Source organism: Nansenia antarctica, assembly GCF_963989245.1.
Source record: "Nansenia antarctica genome assembly, chromosome: 16".
NCBI classification, from domain to species: domain Eukaryota; kingdom Metazoa; phylum Chordata; class Actinopteri; order Argentiniformes; family Microstomatidae; genus Nansenia; species Nansenia antarctica.
Window position 1 is genome coordinate 2,862,518 of NC_137686.1, and position 18,889 is coordinate 2,881,406.

Sequence of the window (18,889 nt, forward strand, 5' to 3'; positions counted from 1 at the left end):
TAGTAGTGTTTCACTGTTGTGACTAGTTAGTAGTGTTTCACCTCACTGTTGTGACTAGTTAGTAGTGTTTCACTGTTGTGACTAGTTAGTAGTGTTTAACTGTTGTGACTAGTTAGTAGTGTTTCACTGTTGTGACTAGTTAGTAGTGTTTCACTGTTGTGACTAGTTAGTAGTGTTTCACCTCACTGTTGTGAATAGTTAGTAGTGTTTCACTGTTGTGACTAGTTAGTAGTGTTTCACTGTTGTGACTAGTTAGTAGTGTTTCACTGTTGTGACTAGTTAGTAGTGTTTCACCTCACTGTTGTGACTAGTTAGTAGTGTTTCACTGTTGTGACTAGTTAGTAGTGTTTCACCTCACTGTTGTGACTAGTTAGTAGTGTTACACTGCTGTGACTAGTTAGTAGTGTTTCACTGTTGTGACTAGTTAGTAGTGTTACACTGTTGTGACTAGTTAGTAGTGTTTCACTGTTGTGACTAGTTAGTAGTGTTACACTGTTGTGGCTAGTTAGTAGTGTTTCACTGTTGTGACTAGTTAGTAGTGTTTCACTGTTGTGACTAGTTAGTAGTGTTTCACTGTTGTGACTGGTTAGTAGTGTTTCACCTCACTGTTGTGACTAGTTAGTAGTGTTTCACTCTTGTGACTAGTTAGTAGTGTTTCACTGTTGTGACTAGTTAGTAGTGTTTCACTGTTGTGACTAGTTAGTAGTGTTTCACTCTTGTGACTAGGTAGTAGTGTTTTTCACCTCACTGTTGTGACTAGTTAGTAGTGTTTCACCTCACACTGTTGTGACTAGTTAGTAGTGTTTCACTGTTGTGACTAGTTAGTAGTGTTACACTGTTGTGACTAGTTAGTAGTGTTACACTGTTGTGACTAGTTAGTAGTGTTACACTGTTGTGACTAGTTAGTAGTGTTTCACTGTTGTGACTAGTTAGTAGTGTTACACTGTTGTGACTAGTTAGTAGTGTTTCACTGTTGTGACTAGTTAGTAGTGTTTCACTGTTGTGACTAGTTAGAAGTGTTTCACTGTTGTGACTAGTTAGTAGTGTTTCACCTCACTGTTGTGACTAGTTAGTAGTGTTTCACTCTTGTGACTAGTTAGTAGTGTTTCACTGTTGTGACTAGTTAGTAGTGTTTCACTGTTGTGACTAGTTAGTAGTGTTTCACCTCACACTGTTGTGACTAGTTAGTAGTGTTTCACTGTTGTGACTAGTTAGTAGTGTTACACTGTTGTGACTAGTTAGTAGTGTTACACTGTTGTGACTAGTTAGTAGTGTTACACTGTTGTGACTAGTTAGTAGTAGGGTTGGGTACCGTTTGGGTTTTATCCGGTACCGGTACCTAACCGATACTTTAAAAACGGTACCGGTACCAAAACGGTACTTAATTCGGTACTTTAGATTTTTTTAAATGACATATATATATATATATATATATATATATATAGATATATATAATAATAACACGGTCGACAACATTAAACAGCTTTTCACTTTTTTATTGCTGAGGCACAATATATATTAGTTAAATATACACTCAAATTAAAATAAATGAAAATAAAACTCCTGAGCCTTGCGGACTCCATTAAACTGGGGGTGCCTATCGTTGGTACTGATGTTGAATACGAGTACACACTTGTTCGGCAGCCCCTCAAGGACATCAGAATATTCTTAGAAAAGGGATCTAGTGAAGAGGCCTGCATAGCCCCCAGAACCAAGAGGAAATATAACTCTGATAAACTGGAGCCCTCCACCTCGTCAAAATCCAAACTCTGTTGCCGCTCAGCTACTACTCCCCTCCCCCTCTCTGGTCCATGATACATGACGATTGATTTTTCAGACACAGTAGTAGGATAAGGACAGTACCCGAATATCAAGAGATCCCCGATCATGTTGTCCACCTCGCAGAGACGCAGCCACACATCCGCACAACGTCATCAACAGACGCGTCGAATCCTGGAGTGCACTGTCCAATCAAAGGCTTGCGTTCGTAAACTCGCTCTGAGAGCGTTGCAGCGCACACTGGGCCCGACGTCATAAGGGGAGCAAGTCATTTGATTGGACAGAAGGCATTCCACGAGTGGTGATCAGAATTCCAGAACGAGTTTATGGAACGCACCCATAAGTCGAGCGTCGCGTTACGCCAACCCGCTAGCGGAAGTTGCTATTAGCAACCTTCTCGTTATCCTTCCGTACTCGCTGCTTTCACTGAGTGGAAATTTAACAGGCGATGTGACGTCGCGAGATAGAAAAGTACCGAAATGAGGCACCGAAATCTCCTTTGCGATTCGGTACGGGTACATACCGAATGTAAAGTAACCGGTACCTACCGGTACCGATTTTCGGTACCCAACCCTAGTTAGTAGTGTTTCACTGTTGTGACTAGTTAGTAGTGTTTCACTGTTGTGACTAGTTAGTAGTGTTACACTGTTGTGACTAGTTAGTAGTGTTACACTGCTGTGACTAGTTAGTAGTGTTACACTGTTGTGACTAGTTAGTAGTGTTTCACTGTTGTGACTAGTTAGTAGTGTTACACTGTTGTGACTAGTTAGTAGTGTTTCACTGTTGTGACTAGTTAGTAGTGTTTCACTGTTGTGACTAGTTAGTAGTGTTTCACTGTTGTGACTAGTTAGTAGTGTTTCACTGTTGTGACTAGTTAGTAGTGTTACACTGTTGTGACTAGTTAGTAGTGTTTCACTGTTGTGCCTAGTTAGTAGTGTTTCACTGTTGTGACTAGTTAGTAGTGTTTCACTGTTGTGACTAGTTAGTAGTGTTTCACCTCACTGTTGTGACTAGTTAGTAGTGTTTCACTGTTGTGACTAGTTAGTAGTGTTTCACTGTTGTGACTAGTTAGTAGTGTTTCACTGTTGTGACTAGTTAGTAGTGTTTCACTGTTGTGACTAGGTAGTAGTGTTTTCACCTCACTGTTGTGACTAGTTAGTAGTGTTTCACCTCACACTGTTGTGACTAGTTAGTAGTGTTTCACTGTTGTGACTAGTTAGTAGTGTTACACTGTTGTGACTAGTTAGTAGTGTTACACTGTTGTGACTAGTTAGTAGTGTTACACTGTTGTGACTAGTTAGTAGTGTTTCACTGTTGTGACTAGTTAGTAGTGTTTCACTGTTGTGACTAGTTAGTAGTGTTTCACTGTTGTGACTAGTTAGTAGTGTTACACTGTTGTGACTAGTTAGTAGTGTTTCACTGTTGTGACTAGTTAGTAGTGTTTCACTGTTGTGACTAGTTAGTAGTGTTACACTGTTGTGACTAGTTAGTAGTGTTACACTGCTGTGACTAGTTAGTAGTGTTACACTGTTGTGACTAGTTAGTAGTGTTTCACTGTTGTGACTAGTTAGTAGTGTTACACTGTTGTGACTAGTTAGTAGTGTTTCACTGTTGTGACTAGTTAGTAGTGTTTCACTGTTGTGACTAGTTAGTAGTGTTTCACTGTTGTGACTAGTTAGTAGTGTTTCACCTCACTGTTGTGACTAGTTAGTAGTGTTTTACTGTTGTGACTAGTTAGTAGTGTTTCACTGTTGTGACTAGGTAGTAGTGTTACACTGTTGTGACTAGTTAGTATTGTTACACTGTTGTGACTAGTTAGTAGTGTTTCACTGTTGTGACTAGTTAGTAGTGTTACACTGTTGTGACTAGTTAGTAGTGTTACACTGTTGTGACTAGGTAGTAGTGTTACACTGTTGTGACTAGTTAGTAGTGTTACACTGTTGTGACTAGTTAGTAGTGTTTCACCTCACACTGTTGTGACTAGTTAGTAGTGTTTCGTTCATGTAAGCTAAACCGTTCATGTTTGTCAGTTGCTTCGTGCCTGAAGATGTAGTTATTGCTGGCTTAACTAGTTTTACAAGTTCTGTTGTACAATATTTAATATTTACAAACCAGTAGTCTTTACAACCCATAATGATATTATTAGCTAGCTACCATCATCACCTAGTCTTGAGGAATGAATGACTTCTATCCTGTTGGTGTTAATATTATACAAATTTGTGACTTGATCTGAAGTCATTGGTGACTAACTTGCACTATTATTTTTCAGCGCAAAAGATATTCCAAGGACATAACGTGTATATTCTTTCCGGAAGAGGTAAACAATTGTGTCAAAATAGTGGAAAGGGAGCCTTCAGTTTCAACCACTTCTGCCACCAAGTCCTGGGAAAAGTGTGGAGACAGCTTTCTGGACACTCCGCTGATAAAGGTTTGAGTCCAAATCCAACCAAATACTTTGTGATTTAAAATGTACACACTGACATCTAGGCATAGGCTAATATCAAGTAGCCAATTCACCACTTGGCCACTAAAGAATATGTACAGTTGAAGTTGGAAGTTTACATACACCGTATCCAAATACAAACATTAAACTCAGTTTTTCACAATTCCTGACATTTAATCCTAGTAAACATTCCATCTTAGTTCAGTTATGATGACTACTTTATTTTAAGAATGTGAAATATCAGAATAATACTAGAGATAAGGATTTATTTTTTTCATCACATGATGAAGTGGGTCAGAAGTTTACACTTAGTTAAGCCCAATTTATGCTTCTGCGTCGAATTTACGCGCGGCTACGCCGTAGCATACGCAAGGGCTCTCCTAATTTATACTTCTGCGTCGCGTTGATCCGCTCCGTTGGAACGGTGTACTCATAGTGGCATAATCGCGATTTTTATTGTTATGCTTGTTGTAAAGAAAATGTCCATAATGCATTGAAATGACATTAAACTAAGATAATACGATGGTTATCATATAAAATCTAATCTTTATTAATAAGTAATTACAGAAAAGGTAAATGACATTTCTGTCATGGCTTCCGCATTCCTACGAGAGAGTCGGAATGTGACGCAACTAAGCGGACCAATCATAGTTCTTATAGATAACTTTACATTAAATATGTCTATCATAAATATAATTTAAACCCAACGAACAGCCATGGGGCTCCCTGTAACTAATCATGTTTTTCTAAATAAACAGGATTGTACATCTCGTAAATGTGAATCGCGCTCCTTATAGGAAGGCTGTGCCTGACGCTTCCATAGGGCGCTCCGTTGGAACGGTGTACTCAAAGCGGCATAACAGCGTTTTTTTTTGTTATGCTTGTTGTAAATAAAAGTTCTATGATGCATTGAAATGACATTAAACTAAGATAATACGATGGTCATCACAGTGTTTCCTCCAGGATTTTTCACATTAGATTTCCCGATTCTGATCGATCTTCATTGAATGAGCGATTATCGATTCATAAATCCCGAGATCGATCTTTCATGCATTTTCCTGCTTGCAGCTTCAACCCGCAACGAGATCTCGTGGCCAGATCTCACGCTACAATAATTTATCATATCTCACGCGACGAGAGGTCTCAACACTGTAAAATCTAAAAACATGGCGATGGCAGGGACACTCAAGTCACCACCAGGCTTAAAGGCAGATGTCTGGGTGCATTTTGCATGTACAAATTATGACGATAGAGATGAGCTGACGTGAAACATGTCAGTTTGCAAATTACAATCAATTTCTCCGCGTGCCCAACAAATTACCGAGGCTGTAGCAAATTGTATTTGCAAGGATATACGCCCGTACAGCGTTGTCGAAGATGCTGGCTTTTGAAGCCTCGTCAGTGTACTAGAACCACGCTACGTGTTACCGACACGCAAACAGTTGAGTGAAGTGATAGTCCCAGACATGTCCGCGCAGGTGAAACGTGACATCGCAACTTCACTTCAGCCAGCAGAGAGTTGCCATAACGTGTGACAGCTGGACATCCAGAGCAATGGACTCGTACCTGACAATCACTTGCCACTTTATCAGCGAGGCTTGTTTCGGATCAGCTTTTCCATGTTTCACGTCAGGGTGATGCCTCAATAAGTGGTTCCGTAGATTTGTGATGTTTCCACGAACTTATTGTTACTGTATACTACAGTATTTTAATAATCATTGATTTTCCAATTATGTTTATTCCTGAATAAAATCTTCCAATCTCCAAAAAGTGAGAATGCAGTAATGAAGGGCTTTAGTTTCATGGACATTATGGTTTACAATCAAATCAAATCAAATCAAATTTTATTTGTATAGCGCATTTCTTACAAGATGCAACTCAATGCGCTTCACATAATGAACATTCAGTCAATCAGTGGGGGAAAGACGACAAAAAGTCGTCAGTCGTGGCGCTTTAAGGCAGCCGCAGGTGTTTTTGTCGGCGTGTGCCCTCAACTCTTTTATGTCTTTTATATTGTTTTAGTGGTATTTTAAAGTGTTTTATTTTCAAGGCAGCCTGCAAGGAATTGTTATGCATCATGTGTGGCCATCGGTAAACGATGAAAGAGAGATGAAAGGAGTAAACAATCGCAAATACTCTCCGCACTTCCTAATGGATCTAAGGAAATGCGCAGCCCAGCTGAATGGAAACATAAAACAAACACTAGACAGCATTGGGATAATCCGCAAAAGAAGTCGGGCAAGAGGATCTAAAGCCGGAAAGAACAGACGGCAGAAAATCACAATTATAGAAGGACACAGACTGATGCCTAAACATACGAGGAAGCGGGTGAGTGTCCTGACTGTAATTCATTACGAAAAATCAGAACGGGAGCTAACCCGAATGCCAAAGTTAACTCTCTGCAACGCGAGATCACTGATAAAAAAGACGGATGAATATGAACTATTGCTGAAAACCTTAGATGCCGACATCGGATGCGTTACTGAAACGTGGGCTCATGACAATATATCTGATGAATCGCTGTCAATAAAGGACTACCAACTCTTTAGAAGAGACAGGATAAATGGAAAAAGCGGAGGGGGCGTGGGTGTGTACTGTCATGAGAGACTGCAGGCAAAAAGGAGAAAGGATCTGGAGAGCGATGACACCGAATGTGTGTGGGTCCAACTACAACCACGTCGGACCCCCAGCAGTGTCTCAACTATCATTGTGGGGAATCTCTATCACCCCCCCTGGGCAAATAAAAAACCTCACCAGGACAGAACTCTGGAGTATTTGATAAACACCATAGACGCAATTAAAGCGTCCTCCCCCCATATGGGACTATATTTATGTGGAGATTTTAATAAACTACCCACAAAAATGTGACTGCTCCTGGTGTTTCTGGACACCTCTCGGAAATGAGAAAGACGTCAAATACGTCTTTAAAGTTTTTTTTTTTTTTTTTCAGATTTTCGTTTTTTTAGCTAACATTCAACTCGAAGATGTGAAGTACCCACTCGTTATTTTTCCGAACAGTTTTACGTTCATTAAATAAGTGTAATCTATAACACAATGACTTCGTTTCTTGTTGTTTGATGGGGATTCATTATCTTTGATGGGGATTTTCTGTGCTTAGTGATTTCCGGTGTAGCAACTTTCAAATACTCATGTCGTCTTCAATTTGTTTCCGATTTCAATGTATGATGCATCATTTGAAAGCTTACAATCTGTAGTTTAAGCACATGTAAAAAACAGAAAAATGATTTCGCCTACAGGTAGCCTTTTTCATTGGGCTGTGTCACAAATGTTAACCTCCTCCCACCCTGATATTCGGCAGATAGTCAAACATCAGACCCGAGGGCAGGCCACCCTAGACTTGATTTTTACGAACATGGCTAAACTCTATAGCCCTCCAACCACCCTTGCCCCCCTGGGTTCCAGCGACCACAAGTGTCTGGTGTTGAGCCCAATAAACACAACAGGGCAGAAACAAGGTGAAGCGAAGGAGGGGCCGGTTAGTGACGAACGAAAGAAAAGAGGCTCTTGCAACATGCATAGCTATGACTGACTGGTCTGCTGTTTACGAGGTTGAGGACATCACCACCAAAGTAGCAAGTTTTAACAACTATATCCAGACAGCGATGGACATATGCTTGCCTGTGAGACAGAAAAAAATAACAACCGCGGACAAACCGTGGATGACGGAGAAAATAAAGCAGGCTATAAAGAAAAGACAAAAAGCCTACAACAAATGGGGGAAAGTTGGAAAATGGAACGAAATTAGAAACTACATCCAAAGACTTATCCACAAGGCTAAAACAAGATACTATAAAAATGAAATGCAAAATCTAAAGAAAAAGAACCACAAGCAGTGGTGGGACTTTATAAACAAAGGCCTAGGACGAACTAAATCACCCGATGCAAGAATCACAATACAGGGAGTTGAAGAAAACACAGTTGCAGAAGCGCTGAACAACTTCTTTGCCAAGTCATGGACTAAAACAACACCCTACTGTGTTTTCCCATTACCTGGACCCCCCACACAAAGTGACATCTGTAGCATAGGTGAGATGAAGCTAGCCCTTACTCGGCTGGACCCCCGGAAAGCAAGTGGGCCGGACGGTATTCCAACCTGGCTGCTTAAAGAACTGGCAGAGGACCTGGCTCCGGTCATCACACATCTGGCCAACTGCTCTTACCAACAGGGGTGTGTCCCTGATATATGGAAAGAGTCAAATGTCTGTCCCATACCCAAAGGCCAAGACCCTGGCTCAATCTCAGACTGGCGTCCCATCTCCATAACCTCTTGTGTAGGGAAAACAATAGAAAGATTTGTCTTGAAAAAGCTCATGCCCATTGTGCTCAACGTGTGCAAAAACTAATATGCATATCTACCCAAGCACAGCACCACAACGGCTTTAGTTAGAGCAATGCACACCTGGCTCACTGAAACCGACTCCAATCCAACAATGGTGAGAGTACTGTTGGCAGATATGTCAAAGGCGTTTGACCAAATTGACCACGGAACCCTGATGCAAAACATACTGGACTTGTTACTGTGCCCATCTCTGACAGCCTGGATACACAGCTACATCACAGGGAGGAGACAAAGAGTGGTGGCAAATGGGGCTCATAGCCCCTGGATCGAAGTCACATCTGGGGTGCCACAAGGGGGGGTAGCCTCCCCATATGTCTTCCTCCTCTATATGGCCACCCGGGATGCTATGTTTGAGGACACTCTTGATGTGGGATATGCAGATGACATTGCGCTGTCGAGAGCAATTCCCATATCCAACATCATGTCAGACCCATCAATGCCCCTGGAGGCACAAAGGCTGGACGAATGGGCAGCCAAGAACAAAATGACACTCAATGGGAAAAAGTCGGTTGAGCTGCGCATATGTTTTGCCCGGAACCCACCACAACCTCCCCCGCTGATGCTGGGGGGACAGGAAGTACCTGTTGTGGAAACAACAAAGTATCTGGGATACCATCTGGATCAAAAGCTGACTGGAGATGTGCACATTGAGAAGGCAATAAAAACTGCCTCCAAGCGGCTGCACTATCTCACGGTCATGGCAAGACACGGTCTACCTGCGGATGACCTCATCACCATCTACACCACTCTCATCAGGCCGTGTCTGGAATACAGCTCAGTGCTCTTGGTGGGCTGCTCTAAAAAACAACAGGCTGATCTAGAGCGAGTCCAGACACGTGCCTGCAGAATCATCAGAAGGAGAGCTGGTGAGATCTCACAACCCCTACCATCACTCCAGACAAGGAGGGAGGAGGCCGCAGTGAAGCTGGTCAGGAACATGCATGACGAGCAACACCCTCTGCATGACCTGCTACCTCCAACACGAGGCAGCTGCACTGCCAGGACACTGAGGAACCAGCACAAGCTGGCTGAACCAAAGGCCAAAACCAGCAGGCTGAAAAACTCAACCCTGCATACTGCAGTTAGACTGTACAATGACAATATCTAGACTCACACATAATACAGCATGGCTACCATGACTGCTACCTGCCCTTGCTTTGCCGCCTTGAAATATTTTTAAACTTTAAAATTGTTGTGTAATTGTTGTGCTGCTAATATTGTGTGTCATATCTATGTAAGTTCTGCGGTTTTTCAGTGGGGCCTTGGCTCCACTGCAAGCATGAATTAATAAAATCAAATAAAATCAATCAATCAATAAATCAATACGGACAGAGCCGCAAGCAGGCAAAAGTAAAATGTGTTTTTTTGTTCCCCAAAATACCCTCATCTATTGCACTATTTTCGTTTGAGTTTTGCACATTTTTATTTTGTATATAACATATATATATATATATATATATATATATATATATATATATATATATATTATGCAAATAAGCTATTTGAGACAGTCCTGAGTGATGTGATGTCTTGTTTACCGATAGGCTATGTTTGTAGCCCCTTTATTTACACTGGCTGCAGTAAAGCACGTTAAAAAGCACTTTTTGTAGTGTCTGATTTAGCAAAATGTTGGTCAATGATGTTCATTTATGTTCCAATAAGAAGTACATTCATGTAACTGCTTTGGAGTCAAAATATTTATTATTTATTTATTTTTTTTCAGATTTTATCCCTTTTTCACCCAATTTGGTAGCCAATTGAACCCAACCTAGCATCCAATTATCCCCTGCCTATTGCGAAGGATCCGCCGCACGACCCCGTGGCCGGCAGTCCCAGAAGAGGCCGCCAGGCAGACTAGCTGACTGGCTCCTCGAGCCCAGCACCTGCTATTCCGGCACCCCGGGGGCGCTGTTGCGCGACGGATCCTTGTCCGGAAATACTCCTATACCGCCCTCGGGAGCGGCCGCCCAATATGCCGCTCCCCGTGTGTGCCCCAGCCATATCCGGATCTGGCGAGCTGGAGTCAATTCTTAATGTAAACATTGATATGTTTAACAATGCTACATGTTATAGGGTTCCTTGAACCATTAGCATTAGTTCTGAGAATCTCTTCATATTCAAGGAAAATTGATATTGTAACTAAATCGAATCGGAATCGAATCGTGAATCGAATCGAATCGGGAGCTGTGAATCGGAATCGAATCGTTTTGGGAAATCAGTGGCGATACCCAGCCCTATATACCATTCCATTCCAGCATAAAACGCGCACTGGCGCTCAAAACAAAGACGTCATTTCACCTAAAACTAGAGGGTGGCAACAATTATAATTTCTTAAATAGCGGTTAAGTCATTAAAGCCAAGCAGGTGATTTTATATAGAAGGTGATCAAATACCAATATATCCTACAGCTGCAGCGGAACATGCGGAACGCGCATTACACACACACACAGAAACATCAATACGAAGTAGGCCTACATGAGAGTACACGCACAAAACCGGCTAACGTTACTCATTAACTGTTTACACAAGTAAAATCACAGTGTGACAGTCAGATGGAGCATTCGGTAAACAACAACAGCAAGGTAATGCTATCAGTTGAGTTAAAGAAAACAAACTCTTACCTTTGAGGACACCAACATGAGCCCTGCTTACCCGTACCTCCGCCGTTCTGTTCGTGGTGATTTTAGAGGCAATAGATTATTTTTGCCCCGCGCATATTGCTATGAATAGTTCGAAGCTAGGTGCTTGCACGTTAGGTGCGAGAATGCTCGGTTAACCCATTAGCGGGAACATTATTTGTTTCACAAAATTGGCTGATTTAATTGACCATGAACATCAGAGACATACATTACGAATGTTAATTTAAACTACTCTATACTGAGCATTGGTATAAGAACATGAACCAGAGAACAGCAGTAAATGCAATAACCCACAGTCGTCGCTGATGATGTTGCATTTTTGATTAGGATACGTTTACGGGATTAAAGGGACGGGCGAAGAGAGAAATCCAAATGTCCCGCTAAATTCGGACCAATCACAAAACTGTTTTGAAAGCGCGTCGCCGCGCGCCTGTTGAGAGCGCCTGTTGAGAGCGATTCAATCTCGATTGCAGTGCGAACACAAACGACGAGGTTAATTGCAACATTGTAACATATTGTAACTAACTACGCCCCAAATCGTAACGAAATGTAGGTCTGGAAGCGGCCTAAATCTAGCTTCAATCTGCTTTTTTTCTGTTCTCCGGTCATAATAACTCGCTGCCTTTCTGCGCAGCCTGAATCAATGTGGACTGTCTGAATCAATTAGTTGCGGAGGAAATTCATTCGTGGCGGCCCGCCACGAATAAATGCATATAGAGGAAACACTGCATCATCATTTTTCAAATCTTTATTAATAAGTAATTACAGAAAAAGTAAATGACATTTCTGTCATGGCTTCCGCATTTTGGCCTACGAGAGAGTTGGAATCATATCGGAATCATGTGCTACCAAGCGGACCAATCACAGTGCTTACGGTTGCGTAGGCACTGCCGCGTAGTTACATTTTTGGAGAGGTGCGCGTCAAGGCTGCGGGCCTACGCAAGCAACGGCGTAGCCTACGCCGTCGATTTTACGCAGAAGCATAAATTGGGCTTTAGTCTTTGGTAGCATTGCTGTTAAATTGTTTAACTTTGGTCAAACGTTTCAGGTATTCTTTCCACAAGCTTTCTAGAATAAGTTGGTGGAATGTTGGCCCATTCCTCCTGACAGAACTGGTGTAACTGAGTCAGGCTTGGAAGCCTCCAGTCCTTGCTGCTCGCACACACTTTTTCAGTTCTGCCCAAACATTTTCTATAGGCTTGAGGGCAGGGCTTTGTGATGGTCACTCCAATATCATGACTTTGTTGTCCTTGAGGCATTTTGCTACAACTTTGGAAGTATACTTGGGGTCATTGTCCATTCGGAAGATCCATTTGCGCCCAAGCTTCAACTTCCTGGCTGATGTCTAGAGATGTTGCTTCAATATATCCACATCATTTTCCTTCCTCATGGTTCCATCTATTTTGTAAAGTGCACCAGTCCCTCCTGCAGCAAAGCACCGGCACAACATGATCCTGCCACCCCCGTGCTTCACGGTTGGGATGGTGTTTTTCGGCTTGCAAGCCTCCCCCTTTTTCCTCCAAACATAACCTTGGTCAATATGGTCTGGCTTCATTGCTGAGCTGCATTTCAGGTTATGTCTATACGACTTGTTTACTGTGGATATAGATACTTTTGTATCTGTTTCCTCCAGCAACTTCAAGGACCCTGCTGTTATACTAGGATTGATTTCACACCAAAGTACGTTTTCTTTCTTTTTTTAATAATTTTTTTATTTGATGAGATGCATAAGTGAAACAGAGTCACCATTTTTACTTCATTCTTTCCCCCACCCGTCCTCCCGTCCCACCCCCACAATGACAACAGACAGACAGACACCCCCACAATGACAACAGACAGGGAGAAGACCCCCCCCCCACAATGACAACAGACAGACAGACACCCCCACAATGACAACAGACAGACAGACACCCCCACAATGACAACAGACAGACAGACACCCCCACAATGACAACAGACAGGGAGAAGACCCCCCCCCACAATGACAACAGACAGGGAGAAGACCCCCCCACACAATGACAACAGACAGACAGACACCCCCACAATGACAACAGACAGGGAGAAGACCCCCCCACAATGACAACAGACAGGGAGAAGACCCCCCCCCCCCACACAATGACAACAGACAGGGAGAAGGGAAAAAGCATAGAAAAAAAAAAAAAAAGGAAGAAACTAAAAACAAGCAACAACACATAACAGAACTAGTACAGTATTATTGACAATTAAATGAGTAAAAGTAAAAAAATAAAAATAAATCTCTGCTTCAGCTTATGTGTATTTTGCCATAGAGGTAAAGAGTGAATTGAACAAGGAACACAGTACATTTTCTAGGAGACAGAACACTTCTACTTCCTGAGCGATATGATGGCTGCGTGGTCCCATGGTGTTTATACTTGCGTACTATTGTTTACTATTGTACAGGAGTATGGAAATTGCTCCCAAGGATGAACCACTCAGGGTTTTTTTCTGAGGTCTTGGCTGATTTATTGATTGATTTATTGATTTATTTTTATGATGTCAAGTAAAGAGGCACTGAGTTTAATAATAATAATATCTTGGTTTCATATAGCGCCTTTCACAGAACCCAAGGACGCTTTACGAATTTTACAGAAAAATAAATACATTCTGACAACCAAAACAGAAAAACACAGAGACAGTGACATAACTAAACTAGGGGCCAAAGGCCTTGGTGAACAGATGGGTTTTGAGGGCTGATTTGAAGGTGTCCAGGGTAGGGGCAATGCAGATCACTGTAGGGAGAGAGTTCCAAAGGGTGGGTGCTGCCACACTGAAGGCTCTGTCCCTGAAGGTTCATAGGTTGGTGCGGGGGGTGGAAATCAGACCCATGTCCAAGGACCGAAGGTAGTCCTTAAAATACATCCACAGGTACACCTCCAATTGACTCAAATTATGTCAATTAGTCTAGCTTAATCTAGCGTTAAAACCCATGACATAATTTTCTGGAATCTTTCTGTTTCAAGGCACAATCAACTTAGTGTATGTAAACTTCTGATACACTGTAATTGTGATATAGTGAATTATAAGAAATGGAATTATGGACAAATTACTTGTAGATGTCCTAACCGACTTGCCAAAACTATAGTTTGTTAACATGTGGAGTGGTTAAAAAATTTGTTTTAATGACTTCAGCCTAAGTGTACTGTATGTAAACTTCCGACTTTAACTGTAAACAATTCATTCATGCATCCCATGACACAGTGTTTAGCTACCTCACCCCTGTGCATTCTCTCCCCTTTTTATGAGAGAAAAAAAACAGTGTAATTTTGTATTGTAGAACCTGCGGTCTGGGAGGAAGCTGCTACGGTCTGGGAGGAAGCTGCGTGCTGTAAGGCCGTTAGCACAGTCGTCAGCAGCAGGTGACTAATGAACCCTTTCATGTGATGTTCTTTAATGAACCAACCCTTCCATGTGATGTTCTTTAATGAACCAACCCTTTCATGTGATGTTCTTTAATGAACCAACCCTTTCATGTGATGTTCTTTAATGAACCAACCCTTTCGTGTGATGTTCTTTAATGAACCAACCCTTTCATGTGATGTTCTTTAATGAACCAACCCTTTCATGTGATGTTCTTTAATGAACCAACCCTTTCCATGTGATGTTCTTTTCCGTACGCCATTTGTGCCCGCGAGACATCGGCGAAAACAATTTGCCTAAAGTACAAAAACTGCACCGACGAACCCTAATTTGAACAGAGCTCAAATTCAGTTCCGTCACTGCTCTGTATCACATAACGTAACTTAAAAAAACAAAAACAGCCGTTGTCTCCTCTGTCCTGGTCCAAGCCAGCGCTCTGCCGTGTGATGAGGAGGAGGACCCGGTGCACATCACGTGGAACTCCAGTGAGGGCGGGCTGTCGGACGGCGAGGCCCAGCAGCAGCAGCCTCCGCCCTGCAGCGGCCCAGCCCAGGAGCACCACAGGCCTCTGAGACGAGCTGCCACATACTCCTCCATCCAGTCCTACAGCAGAGCTCTCCGCACGCTCAGCACCGGGCCAGGTACACACACGCTTACTTATTTATTTTATTTATTTTATTTTATTTTATTTTATTTTATTTTATTTTATTTTATTTTATTTTATTTTATGTATTTATTTATTTATTTATGTATTTATTTATGTATTTATTTATTTATTTATTAATAATAATTATTATTATTATTATTTTTTCTGAGTGGGGCAGTCCCACTCATATTTTTCTTTTTATTGTGATAGAGATAGTACAGATATGACAGGAAGGATGGGTGAGAGAGAGAAGGGATGACAGGAAGGATGGGTGAGAGAGAGAGAAGGGATGACATGCAGGATGGGTGAGAGAGAGAGAAGGGATGACATGCAGGATGGGTGAGAGAGAGAGAAGGGATGACATGCAGGACATGAACCCTGTGGTTACGTGGTCGACGCTTAGTCCGCTACGTACAAGAGTTCCTTAGAGCCGGTAGAGCTGGAAGAGTTCCTTAGAGCCGGTTGAGCTGGAAGAGTTCCTTAGAGCCGGTAGAAGAGTTCCTTAGAGCCGGTAGAAGAGTTCCTTAGAGCCGGTAGAAGAGTTCCTTAGAGCCGGTAGAAGAGTTCCTTAGAGCCGGTAGAGCTGGAAGAGTTCCTTAGAGCCGGTAGAGCTGGAAGAGTTCCTTCGAGCCGGTAGAAGAGTTCCTTAGAGCCGGTAGAGCTGGAAGAGTTCCTTAGAGCCGGTAGAGCTGGAAGAGTTCCTTAGAGCCGGTAGAGCTGAAGAGTTCCTTAGAGCCGGTAGAGCTGGCGTCTAATGATCGCAAGGTTGGCAGCTCAGCGGTTCGAACCCCGCCTGGCCCACAAGGTCGAAGTGTCCTTGAGCGAGGCACTGAACCCCTAATGGCTCCAGGGTCCTTCTATGGCTCTGACCCCTGACCCCTGGCCTAGAGCAGAAACACATTTGGTTGTACTCTGTGCAAATGACAAAGCTTGAACCTTCTTCTTCTGTATTTTATTGACGGTGGGAAAGTACATAGGGTTAGGTTCAGAGAGGGGAGACACAGGCCAGTCCGTCGGACCTGAGGAACCAACAAGGTGCCTTCTGGGTGGTGGAGCGTCTGAACACGGGTCTGGGACAGCTAAGCCATGACACCGACACTGACAGGGCTCTTATGTTCAACTGCCCCGTGGATCGTCAACCTACAGTTGAAGTGACATTCTCTTCTACTGCGTTCTACGTTCCACACTGGTAGCTCAGGGGAAGACAGTTGAAGTGACATTGTTGTATTCTCTTCTACTGTGTTCTACGTTCCACACTGGTAGCTCAGGGGAAGACAGTTGAAGTGACATTGTTGTATTCCTTCTACTGCGTTCTACGTTCCACACTGGTAGCTCAGGGGAAGCGGGGTCGCGCTAGAATGACAATACTGGACGAAAGGCAATGGTCAACCTCTACATCATGAGCCAGGATTCATCCACCACATGATCGTGGATCATAGGCTATTATTCATATGATGTAATCCGGTTGGCATTTTATGTCGCCCTTTATTTTTAGGTATATTTACTGACAAGGCAATTACCAGGTTAGATGGTAGTAAAAAAAATAAACATTTCCTTGCCTATTTCTTTGGGATTCATGTAATGTAAGGGCGTGCTCACTGTCAGACAGTTTTCGAGACCGGCACAGCTTGTTTCAGTTGAGCGTAGTCTGAACGTTGAATGAATTGATATTGAATAGAAATTGTCCAATCATATCACAGCAAAAGTCACGACAGGCAGAAAGGTCGGACAAACAACTCGCTAATATCTGATGTTGAAAAGAGTCTAGACTAAATATTCTTGTCATCTTTTAAAAAACATGTCTATTACTTGCTGTGGTAAATCAGAAATCTGAAATTTGCCAACTCCCGCCATTGTAAGTCATTGAATGTCATTCAGTCACGGTCGGTCAGTCAGTCACTGTCAGTGAAGCGTTGTTTGTTTGTCCGAGTTTTCAAAGGGGGCGTGGCTTAGCGATAGGTCCATTGATTAAAACAACCTATACGTACTGAAACCGTGTCCCTCTGAGGCTGTGGTCTCAGCAGTCAACAGAGGGAGAGCTCTGAGTCCTCAACAGTCAAGGAATGGATGCTTAGCTTGGAACGGAACACCCACCGCCAGGCTCCCTTCAGTTCTCTATTGTGTTGAATTATTTGTAAGTACTAGAAAGTACCTGAAAGTACCCGATGTTCACTTTTCTAAATCCCAGTAGGAATCTTACTGTGGAATAAAGAGCCACATTTTTAAATGTTGTTTTATCAATTTCACCAACATGTCCCCAGTGTTTCCTCCAGGAATTTTTACATTAGTGGCGGAGAGCCCTGTCCGCGCGCATAGCTCGCGCGAAACTAAAGGGAGGATGGCCCCGGCTGGTCACATATCGAAGTGTCCTTGGGCAAGACATTGAACCCCAAATTGCTCCCAGTGAGCGAGCCTTGCATGGTAGCTTGCCGCCATTGGTTTGTGAATGTGTGTGTCAATGGGTGAATGAGAGGCCGTTGTAAAGCACTTTGGAATAAGGCGCTATGTAAGTCAGCCCATTTACCATTCCAGCCATGAAAGATCGAGTAAGACTGTGTGTAATCAATGTGACCGAGCCCAACGTGATCTTGTCAAACAAACCCTTTGTAGAAGACCTTCCTACGATGGACTCTGACTGTGACCTGGATGACTCTGCAGACGAGGTGGAGGAGGTGGAGAGCAGGGGAGAGATCTCTGACTGTGAGACTTCAGAGTCTTCCTCTGGAGACGAGGTGGAGGAGGTGGAGAGCAGGGGAGAGATCTCTGACTGGGAGACTTCAGAGTCTTCCACTGAAGAGCTTCAGGAGTCCCCTAAACCGGTGAGTAGCTTTTACAATGCTTACAGACCAGTGGAGGCTGGGGGAGGTAGACATCGGAGGACCAGCTCATTGTAATGCATGGAACGGAATGGAGAATGGTGTCAAACAATGATTTCTACTTCATTGCCTCCACCAGTTAGACCCCTTTCAGTGTTTACCAAACATTGCGCGATAACACAGAGCTGTCGTTTTCTTTACATTTGTCACAAACAACAATGGACGAAATGTATTTCATCCGATGGTAGGACGTCCACAATGTCCTTGTGACTTGTGTCAAGCAACAGTCACTCAAATTAGTGTAACCCGGCATTTAACTGTCATGCTAGCCAACTAGCCGGATGTTTCATATGATTCCTACCAGTGTTTTCACTCCAAAACTGTGACCTCAGTGTATTACAGCCTTTCCGCAGAATATACTGTAGAAGCAAAACACATCGTCATCGAAATTCCCAAAGAAACTGTTTAATCCGTAATTAATCTAAAGCACATAGACAGTGCAAGACAATTGCAATATGTGCCGTACGTCAACATTTACAAAGTGTAAAAGGCGTGTTCTTTCAATAATTGTCGAGGCATGGCGTCAAAACATTTGCCACAACCGAGGCCACTAGGGGGTGCTGTGCACCATCCTGTGCTTTGTTTTGCACCTTTCCGTTTGGTATGACAGTACTGTTTATGTTATTTTGACCACAGTTGAATCCATCAGGGTTGATCCTCCCATCTAGTTGATATACACTGGCCGACTTAAAGTATAGCGCCATTAGTGACCATTAGGCAGTAGTGACCATTAGCCATTAGTGTCATGGGGTTCATAGTATGTCAGCA

The 18,889-nt window shown here is 42.8% G+C and overlaps 1 protein-coding gene across 1 annotated transcript in view; it reads left to right on the forward strand.

Annotated features, from left to right (window-relative positions):
• The window catches only part of spidr (scaffold protein involved in DNA repair), a gene marked incomplete at its 5' end in the record, with an annotated part of 89,492 nt that overhangs the window by 14,000 nt on the left and 56,603 nt on the right, over positions 1–18,889 (forward strand). Inside the window, 4 exon segments of the mRNA XM_080546547.1 lie at positions 4,097–4,207; positions 14,517–14,598; positions 15,032–15,163; positions 17,856–18,064. Of these exon segments, the coding sequence (XP_080402673.1) occupies positions 4,097–4,207; positions 14,517–14,598; positions 15,032–15,163; positions 17,856–18,064 (534 nt within the window).